This window comes from Scyliorhinus canicula, chromosome 4, assembly GCF_902713615.1.
Source record: "Scyliorhinus canicula chromosome 4, sScyCan1.1, whole genome shotgun sequence".
Classification (NCBI taxonomy): Eukaryota; Metazoa; Chordata; class Chondrichthyes; order Carcharhiniformes; family Scyliorhinidae; genus Scyliorhinus; species Scyliorhinus canicula.
Window position 1 is genome coordinate 114453926 of NC_052149.1, and position 16405 is coordinate 114470330.

The 16405-nt window shown below is 48.2% G+C and overlaps 1 protein-coding gene across 1 annotated transcript in view; it reads left to right on the forward strand.

Moving 5' to 3' along the window:
* The window catches only part of LOC119964903 (astrotactin-1-like), a 3158558-nt gene that overhangs the window by 1898106 nt on the left and 1244047 nt on the right, over positions 1–16405 (forward strand). Inside the window, 1 exon segment of the mRNA XM_038795000.1 lies at positions 2374–2524. Coding sequence (XP_038650928.1) covers positions 2374–2524 — 151 coding nt within the window.

The window sequence follows — 16405 nt, forward strand, 5'->3', positions numbered from 1 at the left end:
CAGTCGCCAACTCCTGATCTGGTCACCAAAATTTACTGCTGCTTTTCCTTATCCCTCTCTGATGAACCATCAATCGAACGCGAGACGAGTTGCTGTACAAAAGTTAGGCTTTAATAAGCTAGAAGTTAGCCCTGTGGTCGACTACAGTAAATGGACAACTGCCGGGCATTCTGGGTATTTATACCTCGCTCTGGAGGCGGGGTTAACTCAGCTTCTTGACCAATCGGAGAGCCGTCACATGACTGGTCTCAACCAATCAGTCGAGAGGCACATGACCGACCAGGGCCAATGGTAAGCCAGTGTTCTGCACCAATGGCAGACAGCTATGCAAATCATACCACCACACTCTCCCTGTATATGCAGAAATCATTGATGGTGGCAGGGCAGGTGGAGAGAACTGTTGCATTCTGGGATTTCTGAATAGAGGCATAGAGTACAAGAACAAGGAGGTTATGCTGAAACTTATACAAGACACTAGTTGGACCTCAGCCGGAATATTGTGTATAATTCTGGGTGCCACACTATAGGAAAGATGCGGACGCCTGAGAGAGATTGCAGAAGAGGTTTACAAGAATGGTTCCGTGGATGAGAAACTTCAGTTATGAGGATGGATTGGAGAGGTGCGGACTGTACTCCATGAAGAGAAGAAGGCTAACAGGAGATTTGATAGAAATGTTCAAGATCATGAGGGGCCTGGTCAGACTAGACAAGGAGAAACTGTTCCTGTTGGTAAAAGGATCAAGAATGAGAGGGCACAGATTTAAATTGGTTTGCAAAAGAAGCAACTGCTATCTGAGAAAGAAACATTTTCACACAAGTGGTTCCGGTCTGAAATGCGCTGCCTGGAAGTGTAGTGGAGGCAGGTTCAATCGAGGCACGCAAGAGGGTATTGAATGATTACTTGAATCGAAACAATGTGTAGATGAATGGCAGTAAGTCATGATGCTCATTTGGAGAGCTGGTGCAGATATGACTGCTCAAATGGACTCATTGTGCAGCGACAATTCTGTGATTCTATTAATAAGATTTGTTACTTCTTCAATTTATTTATATTATCATCATTGTCAGTACTATTGCCACTGTAAAACAATTTAAATTGAATTAACACTAGAGCCAGAACTTCCCAGCCATTCACGCCAGTGGGATCTTCCACCGATGGCGAACCCCTACCACTGGTTCATGGCAGCGGGAGATGTATTCAATGAGAAACCCCATTGACAGCAGAGGGACCGGAAGATCTTGCCACCGGCCAATGGTTGGGTCACCTCCTGACGCCACAAAACATATGCTGGATGTGTGGTAAACCCCACCCTCGGGGTGGGATTATCCGACTCCCCACCGGGTTGGAGAATCCCCAGTGGGAGGCACGAATCCTGCCCCGACACTGGCTGCTGTATTCTCCGGCGCCGTTTTTTGGGAGGGGGCGAGATAGCCGCCATGCCGGCCGGGGCAGTTGACAGAGCCCCCCCCCCCCCCCCCTCCCCCCGTCAATTCTCCGGACCCCGATGGGACGAGCGGCCATCCATTTTTGGCCAGTCCCGCCGGCATGAATCACTCAACTCATGCACCGGCGGCACCTGGCAGGTGCGCGTGAGCGGTCCTCAGGGGGACGGGGGGGGAGCTGACCACCGGGGGACCTCCACAGTGGCCTGGCCCATGATCGGGGTCCACCAATTTGCAGGCGGGCTTGTTCCGTGGGGGCACTTCTTCCTTCTGCGTCGGGCCCCTATAGGGCTCCGCCATATTGCCCGGGGGCCAGCGAGGAGAAGAGAACCCCCCCCGCGTATGCGTGAGAATACGCCAGCTGGTCCATGCATGTTTGGAATCACGCCCGCCGTCCCGTGCCTGCGCAAACTCGCTCCGTTCCTTTGGCGCCGGCTGGAGCGGTGCCAACCCCTCCAGTGTCAACCGAGCCCCCTAGAAAGGTGAGAATCCCTCACCTTGGGGGGGGCGTTGACGCCGGATTCGTTGGCACCGGTTTTCCTGCCGGTGTGGGGACTTAGTCCCCAGAAGGGAGTATCCGGCCTTGTTCTTTGTCTAATGTAAGCAAATCTTAATGGATGCCAAATTTATCTTTAATTAAAATCATAAGTAAGTAGTCTTTTTCACTGAACTCATTAAAATGTATCATCTGACATTCTTAACTGGGTGGAAATATGTGCTCAAATCAGAATAAGGTATAGATACTTTTGGCTTTGAAAGAATGTCAAATTTCTGTTTGACGGAAAACAGAAAAGTAGAGAGAGAATTCATTTTTGAGTTGAATAAATGTCAGTTACATTGTTTGGGGGATTGATGCTATTTTACTTCTGTTGTGATTGATATTCAAAACAGTGCTCTACTATCTACCATTTTTCCATTGATGTTTTGCAGAGAAGAAGCCATGATATCTGCTTCCTTTGACAGCCTTGAGGTCCTCCTTGACTCTTTTGGTCCTGTGAGGGATTGCACAAAGGACAACGGTGGCTGCAGTAGAAACTTCTGCTGTATCTCCGATCGCAAGCTTGATTCAAGTGGTTGTGTAGTAAGTAGAGTCCATTCATGGGTGTATTTTAAAAGCTTGATGAGTTTTATCACAAATCTCTATAACGCATGACCACATGTGATTAAAATGTGTCGCTTGATGCACTGTCATTGGGTATCAAACAGTGTCTGTTCTTGCACTTTCTTTTAATTCTGGTCTTTTTGCTGTGGTTCTTTGTGACTGTACATTTTGCATTGCCTGGCTGTTAGATAATTAGACCTTTTTTGACTGTACAGCTAGTTCTGGACCTCAAACCCTCCCTTTTGTTGGGTTTGCAAGCTCAGTTCTGAAAACACGATGTAACATAATATTCCTGCGCAGCCTCTTTTTTAGGCTCCACACATGCCTTGAATATGTTGTTCGCCAGTCATTGCGAATACTGCAGCTTGTTGATAGCCAAAAAGATGAGAAAAATTACTTGTATATAAAAACTAATGATTCTGTGTCCAACATAGGGTGAGATTCAGCGGCCAACTTCGTGTCGGGACGAGGCTGTTGAATCTCGTGAGAAGGCCTCTTGCGAGATTTGGAACACTCAAAATGCTTCACGAGGTTTAATTGAATCTCATGAAACTTCACGATCTGGATCTCACCCTCATTGTGTGTGATCCAGATCTGCATATTTAGACTCATTTAAGAAAATCGTTAGTGGGGCACTCCCGCTGCACAGGACCTGATAGTCACAGCTGGGGGACCTTGCCGGGGCGCTGTTTAATACTGGTTTCCACAAACGTGGACCAGTTGTCATGGCACCTGTGGTGTCTTCCAGGAAATTAAAGACCACTGGATGTTCAAGGACAGGGCAGAATGGCACCTTGGCACTGCCAGTCTGGCACCCTGGCAATGCCACTATCTGGGGACCAAGTTGCCAGGCTGTCAGTACCAGGGATCGGGCCCAGTGGGCTTTCCCTGGTGGAGGACTTCCCTGAGGGGATTTTCCTGGGAGACTCCCCGAGATTGGGGGGGTCAATAACAAGGGGTTGAAAGCAGTGCGGAGGAAACGAGGTGGGGTTCAGGGCTGAAAGTGGGTTAAGATTGGGGCAGCCAGACAAATGGCACCCTGATCTGCAAGGAGTCTTTCCTGCTGAATTGCGGAAAGAAACTGCAGTGGCCGAGAAACACCCTACTAAAGGTGCCTAAAACTTGACATAATTTTTTTCCGGATGAATTGCTCCCATGAAGAATGTTGGGCTGCATTTTCCATTGGTGGGATCCTCCGTTTCGCCGCAGTGCACTCACGCCCATGGATTTCCCGACGGCGTGGGGCTGCCCACAATAGTAAACCCTATTGGCTGGCTACCAGAACGCAGGATCCCGCTGTCGGTGGGGGGCGCGCCACACCAGGAAACGGGTGCGGCAGGGCGGAGAATGCCGCCCATTGAATTGACATCTTTTAGAAACAGTGGCAGAATTCTCCAAAAGTGGGGCTACTGGCATTTCACGCCAGACTCTCCTTGAAAAAATTAACACCTATTCTCCTACCCGCAGGGGGCTGACAGGACCCCGGTGTGCTTCTCGCAGTCTTTGTTTCACGAACGGACCCCCGCACTTCCGGTTCCGAGTCCGCATATGCGCACGGCGGCGGCCTCCAGCGGGCACACCGAATGTGGTGGCAGACTCAGCCGGCAGACCTTGACCACCAAAGAAGGTCCCAACGATCTGCCCCGCACCGTCTATCTAACCAGCCAAATGGCCACCCATAAGGCCCTCCTGGTACTTGATTCCCCCCGCCCTTGAGTCCGCAGTCGCTGCACGAGAGTCCCGACCGGCCAGATGTGGTTAAAACCACGCTGTCGGGAATTCGACCGGTCGGGGCCAGAGCATTGCTGGGAGGGCCTCTGGCAATGGCCCCCCAGCTGCGCCACGTTAATTGCGTGCGAGTGATTCTCTGGGGACCGGTGAATTGTGGGAGCGCCGACGAGCCCGAGTTGTGCCCCTGCGCCAAACACGATTTTGCGGCGGGGCTGCGGAGAATCCAGCCCAATGTTCTTGAAGAATAATCTTCCCTTCTATTGTCATTGAATTCTCCAGTCTTGTACTGACAATGCAGCTCATTTGAAGTGGTAATTGTTCTTTAAACTCTTACTCAAATGATCAATCCTTGAGCATTGGCCTGACGGAGGAAGCTGCCTGCCTATTATTGAGCAGTTGGAATGGGCCCGCCCTCATAAGAGGGTTGCTAAAATAACAAAATGATGGAATGAGGTGAGAGTAATTGCCCTTGGCATCAAGGAAGCATTAGATTTATGATGGCATCAACAAACCTTTGCAAAATTCAAGTCAGTGGGTTCATAACTAGTGCAAAGTACAATATAAAATGCTTCTTGGAGGCTATTCATTTCAGCCCCAGAACATTGGCGCTTAGATTCCTCAAGGCAGCTAACCCTAAATTATGTTAAAATCTATTGGGCTTGATTCTCTGTCGGCGGGATTCACCTACAGAGCACTCACGCCTGCAGATTTCCCATTGGCCGGCTGTCGAGACGCAAATCCCGCTGCCGGTGGGGGCGGGCCGCACCAGAAAACAGGTACGGAGGGACAGAGAATCCCTCCCATTAACTTTGAGGGGCACACCAAATCAAACCTGGAAAAAGAACATTTAACACAACTAATTGGCTCTGACTGAGTATACTTCAAGACGTGTCTTTGACAAATCATTATTCACTGCAATGAAAGCTTATCTCCTACTTCTCTGGGTCATTGATATATTTATCATCTAATCAAGAATTTTTAAAAATCTATCCTGTATTCACTTCACTTGCTGATCTGTAAAATTGGAGTTGTATATTATGTACTGGGGCGGGTAACTGCATTTAAATTGATTGGTGTCTTATTTGACACTGGCAAAATATTGCTTCAGAATTAGTTTTATGATAATGGAATTGTTGTTTTGCATTTATATTATTTTGAACATAATTTTGCCCATTGTTAAGATATGAAACAACAAGTCTGGAATTGAGGTTTCCAAATTGTTTTCTGCATTTTATTTGTTAGTTATTGTGGTCTTGCATCACTTAGTGTACCATCGATCAGGTTACTTGTGAAGGCTGATGACAACTTTTCATCTTCAGGGATTATTTATTTCTTCGCATTGTGCCTGTAATTAAATGTAACTTAGTGACAGTGGTTCCTATTTTGGGAAGCAAACTGTGCTTCTTAAGGTGAGAAATTATTGCATGTTATGATTCTTGGCAGCCAGAGCACAGGTTCTGATCACTGAGCACTACTACTGGTAGATACCAAATGTCTTCGCTTTCCGTTTGAGGAACCAGACGCTTGGGGCGGGATTCTCCTGCAAATGGTGGGGCGGCCCATATCGGCGGCAAGAGCGGCGCGAACCACTCCGGTGTTGGGCCGCCCGGAAGTTGCGGAATCCTCCTGGTGGGCCAGGCCACCATGCGGGGCCCCCCCGGTGCCAAATGCCCCCGCGCCACCCCGAGGACCCCGCTAGACGGCCGGCAAGCCAGGTCCCGCCGTGATGGACCATGTCCATTTCATGCCGGCGGGACTGGCCGCAAACGGGCGTCCGCTCGACCCATCGGGGCCCGGAGAATTGCCTGAGGGGCCGCTGCCAACGGCCTCCGACCAGCACAACGTGAGCCACGCCCCCGAAAACCAGCGGCGGAAAATTCGGCAGCCGGTGTCGAACCGGCGGGGCGGTATACACGCTACCCCCCCCCCCCCCCCCCCGGCGATTCTACGACCCCGCCCTTGGTCACCAAATTCGTGGAGTGGAAGGAACTTGGAGAATCTAAGCATGTATACAATTCAGGTTTCAGATTTTGCAAAATTAAGGCTAAAAGATGCATGTCTTTCCATGTACCGAATAGTGAGTAAACTCATTGGGTTGCTGCCTTTTAATGTCAATGTATAATTTACTGTGTTCAATTATCTTTCCCTAATCTGTGGTCATTGTCTGAGATTACAGAAATCTAGTGTATTGTTTTTGTCTGGTACCTCTGCTAATGGGTTCTTTTGATATTGAGGAGGAGATAAGTTTCCCTATTTCCCTATGGTCAGCACGGTAGGACAGAGGTTGGCACTATGACTTCACAGCACCAGGTCCCAGGTTCGATTCCCGGCTTGGGTCACTGTCTGTGCGGAGTCTGCATGTCTGAGTGGGTTTCCTCTGGGTGCTCCGGTTTCGTCCCACAAGTCCTGAAAGACGTGCTTGTTCAGTAATTTGGACATTCTGAATTCTCCCTCTGTGTACCTGAGCAGGTGCCGGAATGTGGTGACTGGGGAATTTTCACAGTGACTTTGTTAATGTAAGCCTACTTGTGACAATAAAGATTATTATTATTTTGTTTTCCTAATCATTTTCATCTCTAACAATGGCCGGAATTCTCCAGCCATTGGGATTCTCTGTTCCTGCTGGCAGCACATCCCCGCCCCTGGGTTTCCCGGCGGCATGGGGTGGCCTCAATAGGAATTCCTGTTGACATGCGGTGGAAGCAGAGAACCTAGCCGCTAGCCGATGGCACGCCACAAAGAGACACGCAGCTGGGGGAGCGTGAGTATCCCGCCCAATATTTCCAGTTGTTGGTTAGTACACATTTGAGACTCAGTGTTAGTGCTTACCTGTTTAAATAGCATCAGGCACCCCGGAACACAGAGTGATTTGATTGGTCATAACCTTGGTGATTTTTTGAGTACCAGGTGAATTTGCCGATCGCATGGTGTACTTTTCTGATCAAGGCGACTCCAGTTTGCTCGGTTGAATAATCAAATATTGTTGTTGTTTCTGTCAAGAAGTTATCTTATTCCATGTCCTTGGGTTTAAACGGGATGTGGAAAAAGCTAAATGCGTAGTTGAAGGGATATTTTTGAAATTGTTAAGGCTATGAATAATGTAATCAAAATCAATGATTTGCAGCTCTTTCTCAAAGAAAATGAGCAGAACAGCATTCAATTCTTAATACACTGTTAAATATCCCAGAATACCATACAAACAAAAATAGAATTTTATTTATTCAAATCATTGCAGTTCAAATGACACATTCTGTGTTACATGGCCTAATTCCCCTAGTTGGAAAAAGCAATTCCTCCATCGCTCCGTGGGAGGTCGACCATACGTATTTTGTGAGTTAATAAACCTGGAGTGTGGCATTTTAAGTTAGAGGTATCATAATGCCTCCAGTCAAATTGTCATTTCACTGCAAGGAAATGTTTTCTGTTCTGTTGTTAACAATTAGCTGCTCTGTTTTAACAACTATTATCAAGAAAATGCTGGGCCGTAACTACTGGGATCCCCAAGTTTGGAATGGTGGTGGGGGGGGGGCTGTGAGGCGGGGGGATTTGGTGTACACCAAAGATGCGCTAGGAATGCCTCTCCTAAATTCACCGGTATGGTTTTGCAGGATAATTGCCAAGAAGTGCAAACTTCCTCTGGGCAATTGCCCTGCACAGGGAACTATCTGAAAATACATTAAAAATAATTCAGATAAAGTTAAATGAATTAAAATCACTTCTAACTTTTGGGTAACAATTGTAAAGACACAGACAGAACCCCCCAGGGGACTGTCCCCTCCGAATCCAATTCCCACCAACCTCCCATGGAATTCTCCACACCCGCCTGAAGCTCCGACCCGACATAACCATCCCTCGATGAGGTTTGAATGGCCAACCCCAGCCGATCCAATATGGCCCAGCCCAACTTTCCCTCTGCACCTCCTTGGTCTGACAATTCAAACCCCCTCCCCCACCACCGAGGTTTAAACTGCCCTCCCTCAACATATCCGAGGTCTGGCCCCTCCATTGCACATCCAACCCTCCCCGGTGCATCTCTGAGTGGTCACCCCCACCCCCACTCCCTCACAGACCTGACCCTAACACCCGCCCGCAGGCATGACCCCCCCATCCACTTCCCTTCTAGGTCCAACCACCGCACCCTTCCCCCCTCCTCTCCAATTTCCCCGCCCCCTCCCATACTCCTGCTGCCCCCTCCCCCAAGGTTCCAACCACCCTATCTCCCCACTGACGTCTGACCATCCCATCCCTCTCTCCACCATCCGAGTCTTTCACCCATAACCCGAAGTCCAGCCTGACCACTCAATTCCCTGAACTTCCAACGACAACCCCTTCCAGACCTCCGAACCCCCCTCCCCCTCAAATTTTATCCACTTACCTGAGATGTTCCATTGGCCTCGTAGTTTCAATCTGACCGTTAAACTTAGCTGGTTTATAGCAGCTACTGCAGTGATAAAAGGGGCATGTCCTTCTTCACTTCAACTGAGCTGGACATCGAGGCTGGGCATGAAGAAGAGCTACATTGCCCAGATCTCACCTAGTCTGTGTTAGAAGGTTGAGTAAGATCGGCATGGAAGAAAAATCACAGTTTATTTGAGCACGGAGTGACAAGTTGTCACTGATCACCACTCCAAGGAAGTTACGGCCTAACTGGTTCATAACTTGCACTAGCTGCTGTAAACCAGGTAAATTTAAAGGCCTTGCCAGATTTAAAGATCTTTGACAAGGTCAGCCTATAAGTGAGGAGGATCTTGGGGTCAGTGCTGGTTCAATGGTGGTTGCACAGGTCAGTGGAGGGTTCGGGTGGGGGTGGGTGGGGGAGTCAGACTGGGCCTTGGGGCATGGTTGGATCAGCTTTGGGGTAGGATGGAGCCTTTGGGAGGTGAGTCGGGTAGGGTCAAGTAAGGCCTTGGAATGTGGTTGGAGGTTGGTTCAGGCCTTTGTGGGGAGGTCAGGTTTGGTTGGTTTGGGCCCTGCAGGTGGTTAGGTTTGAACAAGTTTCGGGGGGGGGTGTTGCATTTGGGCCTTGGGGAGGGGTGGGGTAGTCTCAGGTCAGGTTGGTTTGAGCCTTGGGGTTTTCAAGCCAGGGGGTTGGGAGGGGGGGGGGTGGGTGCGGGGGGAGGACTGGGAAGAATTTCCTTGGGTTAGGGGATTCCCGTGGGTTGGAGAGTTCCCATCACGGGAGACGCAGTCCCTTGAGAGTAAAGGGTGTCAGGTGGCAGTGTAGTCGGGGCAACGGGGAAGACCCCTGAAGGGCTGGGGTAGTCCCATGTGGGGGGAATAGTTGGAGGTTGAGGGGCCTGTATGATAGTTACCCAGGAGTTAGAAATAGTTTTACTTTGAACTTTATCTAGCTAACTATTGATGTAACCATCGCATCTAAATCACATTTTCAGACGGTTCCCAGTTCAGGGTAATTTCCAAAGGAAGTTTGCACTTCCTGGTCAGGTCCAAACTTGGAGCTTGGAATTTACGGCCCATTATGGAAGATGGTTAAATCCAGATTACTGATATTTTAACAATATTGAAGGAGTGAGACTGATGGGCGTTACAGAGATACATAGATACACAGAAGAGCCAGAGGAGGCCTTTTGGCCCTTCAAACCTGCTCCGCCATTTATCACGATCATGGCTGATCATCCAATTCAATAGCCTAATTCTGCTTTCTCCCCCTAAGCTTTGATCCCATTCTCCCCAAGTGCTATATCTAGCCGCCTTTCAATGTTTTCGCATCAACTACTTCCTGTGGTAATAGATTCCACAGGCTCACCACTCTTTGGGTGAAAAAATGTCTCCTCATCTCTGTCCGAAATGGTTTACCCTGAATCCTCAGATTGTGACCCTTGGTTCTGCACTAAACCACCATGGGGAACATCTTCCCTGCATCTACCCTGTCTAGTCCTGTTAGAAGTTTATTAGCACTGAAGGGATAATTCTGGGTTTCAGTAGCTTGGGGTGGTTGATGCTGACCTTGTGATTTCATTGCACTGTTTTGGACATCCAGGAATTTCTCCATACTGCATCCAGAGTTTGAAAGCATAAAGATTGTCCCATTGACCGTGGGCAGGTTCTGCCAGCCCATCCTGCCAATAGGTACTTCTAGCCCCGCCGAAGGCATGCCCCCACTGCAGCGGGTTCTACGGAAGCAGGAGGGGTGAGCCATGCAAAACACCATGGATGTGGCTGGACCAGAAATTGCCACAGGTGCCGATGACAAACTCCCTCCACTGCCAGAAAGCACGCCTCAGGTGGGGTCAGAAGATCCCGGGCAGGATTCTCCGAAATGGGGAAACAGTGTTTGCGCTGTCGCGAACGCCGTCGCGTTTCACGACGGCGCAAAACGGGCGCGGGCACTACCAATTCTGGCCCTCACAGGGGGCCAACACGGCACTGGAGCGGTTCACACTGCTCCAGCCTCCATTCCCGGTGCCAACTGGGCGTCGCGCCAACCCGCGAATGCGCGGGGTCTTCCTCAACGCGCCGGCTCCGGCGCAACATGGCATGGGGGTTTAGTGGCCGGCCGCGAAACAAAATAGGGCCAGGGCTGGAGATGCGATCGGCGGGTCCCGATCGTGGGCCAGACCCAATCGGAGGCCCCCCTCTGATGAAGGAGCGAACAGCGACCCGCGACCGGTGCCACGTCAAATGCAACGCGCAACTGTCACCAATTCTCCACTCCTCGGAGAATCGCATGCCGGTGTCAGACGCCGGCGCCACAGGAAAAAATGGCGCGGACTGCGATTCTCCCATACGGCGCAGCATGGGGGAATCCCGCCCCCAGTCCAGTGGTTTCTTTTTAAGTTACTGACATCAAGTGAGAAGGACTTTAGAAAGATATTGATCCATTGTGGCATTCATTCGGGTAAGGGGCTGGTTTAGCTCACAAGGCTAAATCGCTGGCTTTTAAAGCAGACCAAGCAGGCCAGCACCACGGTTCGATTCCCATTACCAGCCTCCCCGGACAGGCGCCGGAATGTGGCGACTAGGGGCTTTCCACAGTAACTTAATTGAAGCCTACTCGTGACAATAAGCGATTTTCATTTCAAGAGAGATTTAATATGTGTGAGTAGGATAAAATTTGGGAGGTGTGTCGGAGTTGTCAGAACATTGGATTTTGATATCCCACAAATATGTGAAGTCTCACTGCAGTCTCACGGAGCCGAGGTCCCAGGTTCAATCCCGGCTCTGGGTCACTGTCCGTGTGGAGTTTGCACATTCTCCCCGTGTTTGTGTGGGTTTTGCCCCCACAACCCAAAGATGTGCAAGATAGGTGGATTGAATATGTTAAATTGCCGCTTAATTGGAAAAAATAAATTGGGTCCACTAAATTTTTTAAAAAACATATAATCACTACAGTGCAGAAGGAGGCCATTTGACCCACTGAAAGAACACCCAACGTGGGCACACACCCCACCCTAGCCCAGCAAACTCTTAATCTTTTATGGACACTTTTACGGGCAACTTAGTCTGATCATTCCGAACCTCCACATCTTTGGACAGTGGGAGGAAACCAGAGCACCCGGAGGAAACACACGCAGACACGGGGAGAACGTGCAACCTTCTCACAGACAGTGACCCAAGGCTAGAATTGAACACTCGTTACTGGTGCTGTGAGGCAGCAGTACTAACCACTGTGCCACCGTGCTGCCCACCATGCCACCCACATGTTCACCAATGATGCCTGTGAAAGTGCATTTTTACAACAACTCTATGCATGAGGCAAAATGCTAGAATCAATTATTCAGGATGCGTTAACAGAGCACTTAAAGAAGCATCGTATTACACAGATTCTGCATTGGCCTGAATTGTTCGCCCAACGGGCATATGCATTCAGTCGGCTTGGAAGTGAGCCCGAAATGTGGATCCTGCCTTGGTGGGCCCCAGTCCTCAATTTCACACTGGACGGCCAATTAACAGGCAGCCAGCATGAGACGCAAGCTGGAGAAGGCTGAGTGCTGTCGGGGAGCGCAGGATGGACGCTGAGAAAATGGAAGGCGCGGGTTGACATTTCTAATGTGCTCCCTGAGAGGGACAGCCGATGCGCAACTGTCTCAAGGAGCTGAAGACCTGCAAAAAATAAATTGCGATGTAAAAATGCTGCAAAGAGTGTTTAGGCAGCACATTCAAACACAAACCTCAGTCCTCAGACACCTTTTAAATTTATTTCAGCCCTGACATTTCATCCTGCGCTGGATTGAACTTGCAGCTAAAATGTAAAGGCCGTCTGGCCAATTAGCCCACTGCCAACTATAAAAGCAGATTAGTTAGGTTAAATTCCATTCAATTGACCTGGTAATGTGCTAAATTGCCTGTTTATTGTGGACAGGCTTGCTTCCAAATTTCACGTGCATCTGTCCACCGAAATATTGTCCGAGTGTGCAATGACATCCGGAAACACAGCCAACGGCATTTGACAATATTTTACATTCAACCTGTCGTTCCCTTGAATGTTTCCTCCCGGTGCTCCGGTTTACTCCCATAGTCGAAAAAAGTGCAGAGGTGTTGGATTGGCCAATCTAAATTGCCCCTCAGTGTCCAGGGATGTGCAGGTTAGGTTGGTTTATGGGGTTACGGGCATAGAGTGGGAGAATGGGCTAGATGGGGTGCTCTTTTGGAGGGTCCATGCAGACTCAATGGGAAACATTACCTCCCCTGCATGTAGGAATTCTGTGTGCAAAGATTGATTGATTTTTCAGTTCCAGAGGAATTCAGGGATATGGCAATAGTGTGAATAGGTAGAGTTTAGGCACAAGATCAGTCATAATCTTGTTGAATGACGGAACATACCCGAAGAGTCAAATGGCTTACTCCAACTCATAATTCCTCTGTTCTTAAAGACTATTGATTACAAAATCATAATTTAAAGTTGTGCATTGAACAAAAAGTTTCATCTGATCAACGCAAATTCTTGGTTCTAGTTGAATAAACTCCTGCACAAGTGACAAAATCTTCAAATGGGCATCACTGTCATCTTTTGTGACATTGTTCTTGCACAGTTAATTGACACATTTATCAATTGGCTCATGTAACCATATTGTTCATGTTCTATAGCCTATGATTTTTTGTCCTGAAGATACTTTGTAGTTGTAAAGGTTCATTCAGCATCTTCCAGGTAAAAGATGCTAATGGCAGTGAACCAGAGAAGATAACTATATTCACAAAAAGACACTCTGAGAGCAATGGGCCTGGAAGGGGCTGTGCTGGCATAACGGTCACAATCTTCCTGGAGGCAGCCAATTCAAAATCTGCCTCTGAAAGCCAGAGTATTGAAGCCAAAGGGCGGACCAGGGCAGCAGCAGGCCCAGTCAGTGGACCACTGCAATGTCAGGCTGGCAACCCCATTGGAAGAGGGGGGCAATGTTGAAGCAGGCAGGCCAGCTCCTGCAGAGAAGGCAACAGATAAAAGAGACCCCAAGCACCTTAAGAGTGAAGGGGAAAGCCATCTGCTGCAATAATGCCCCGTCATTGGGACATGGAGCCTCTGGCACTGATGAGCCCCAGGTCTGCCTCCAGGTGGCCACATCCAATGATCTGGTGGCCTCTCTACATGGCAATGAAGGCCACTCCAATGATGGAAAAACACTGCTGTCATCTCAGAATAGACACTAAGTCCGGCATTAATTGCGCAAAATGGCGCCCCACTTCCGTGGATCAATTCTGGCCCAGCCCACCCTGGGAAGGTCCAGCGGAGGAAGAATTGTATTGGGGTGCTCTTCCAAAGAGAGTTCCCCTGGTTGCAATCCACTTTTACTGCCTATGGGGTCTCTCACAAGCATGAGGGAGGAAATATTACAACTTTATGTTGCAGTCAATGCTTTTCCCTGGCTGTTTGCCTGCTGCCTCACACTTGCTCCTGTTCACCTGCTGAAAAGCCATCTATTTTATACCCCAGGAGTTAGATCCAGATGTGCTCTTCCAAGTAACTTTCTAATATTAGCAAAAAAATGTATTGTTTATTTATACAAGACATTATGGTTTTTAGCTTAGAAGCCTTTTTAGCCCATATTGGCTTAATAGCTGTAGTATGAACCTTAGTGGGAAGGTGGAATTAAAGCTTGTTTCCCAACCACTTAGTATTCAGGTCAATTAATGACTCCATTTTGATGGCCTGAAGCCCATTTTCAGAGCATGTTTCCCTGAGGAACAGGCCTGTATGAAAATTGAAAGGGGTAATAGACCTATGAAATGTGAAAAAAGATCATGGCAAACAAGTACTGCAAGTGGAGAAAATGCTTTGAGGCTCAGCTGCCTATTAACTAGCGACAATCAAGGAACAAGGCTGGGGGTGTGACAGGAGTTCAAGCAACCTGTGATTGGTAAAGGGAAAGTAGCAACCCCTGAAACCAATGTGTGGTGTTAGATGTACCAAAGTTTGGATCTCTGCTGAACACTTGTCCCACAAGCAACTGGAAAATCTGTTACCTGTGCACCACCTTGATCAGGGTGGTTGCTTAGTGTGAAGTAAGAGTTGGCAGAAATCTTGCCTCATTTGAGGCTCGAAGATCCTGGATATTGCAGAATCGTAGTGCAACTGGAACCCTCGCGCCTTGCAATGTGGTCTGTTTGTTTCCTACCAGAGCTACAAAACAGACGACGGACAAAATCTTTGCGTTTTTGGAGCTGCTCAGTTACTGTTACTAAATATCTACTGTTTCTAGTCCCTGATCGCCAGTTTTTGGAACCCAACTTCTCCAATCACATTAAACAACGCCTGCAACAAGGCCAAACTAAAAGTAAAGATCGACACTGGAGCAAAGTGCAGCATCCTGACCAAGCAGTTGCTGCGGGAAATCAACCACTATGCTGCACCAAATCCTAACACTCAGGTGATGGGTCGGGTGGGGCCAGAGGGCACCTAGAGGGGTGAACGGGGAGGACACCCTTTTGACCCGTGGCCCTAAGTTCACAGTGGGTTGTCAGCAGCATGTCAGGCCTCCAGATCCAATGTGACATCTCACTTCCTTGTGATGAAATGGATAGCTTTGGCACAGACTATATATATAGCTCCTCAGAGCAATTAATAGCTGCAGTGGGGTGTCTAATTGAGTCCCACATTTCATCTGACCTACTTCCATTTCCACCTCTCTGACTCTAAGTGAACAGAAAACCTGTCTTCGTATCAATTAAGCCTCACCTTCATGAAAGTTGAACTTTAATCAGTTTCCTGCCTGACCCAGGTCACCCTAGTTATCCTATGGTGATTTTTAACAAACACCCAATCCGCAACCTTACTAGTCTTTTTGACAAACCTCTTCTTTTATACTAAGACTACCCTTCTCCTATTATTTATGGTTGTCTACCTTTCCAGCAAAGATTTTGTTCCTCAAAGGAATGTATATTCATTAAGAATTATGAAGTATACCTTTAAATGTTCACCATTGCTTAGCTACGACAATATATTTTAATCTAATTTACCAACCTACCACATAAAACTTAGCCTATAGCTTTTGTTTAAGTTTATGACCCTAGTTTTGGACCTAACCACTTCAGTTTCAAACTTAATATGAAATTCTATCATATCATAGTCACAGTATCCGAGAGGACCCTTTCCTACAAGATTATTTCTGAACCCTTTTGTGTGACATAATACTAGATCTAAAAGAACTTGTTCCCTAATTGACTCCCCAACATATTGTTCTGGAAAACCGTCTCTAATACGTTCCACAACTACATACAAAAATGGGGAAAATTGCCCAGATATGCCCTGTATACAAGAAAAAGGACAAATCCAATTTGGCCAATTACCATCCCATCAGTCCACACTCCATAATCCGTAAAATAATGGAAGGGGTCATAAACAGCTCTATCAAGCATCACTTACTCAGAAATAATATGCTCACTGATGCTCAGTTTGGGTTCCGCCAGGGTCATTCAGCTCCTGACCTCATTACATCCTTGGTTCAAACGTGGACAAAAGACCTGAACTCCAGAGGCGAGGTGAGAGTAACTGCCCTTGACATCAAGGCAGCATTTGACCGAGTATGGCAACAAGGAGCCCTAGTAAAACTGGAGTCAATTGAAATCAGGGCGAAAACCCTCCAGTGGTTGGAGTCATACCTAGCATAAAGGAAGATGATTGTGGGATTCTCTGGGATTGAGGGTCCTCTGGGCGTGAGTTCCTGAGGTAGTGCC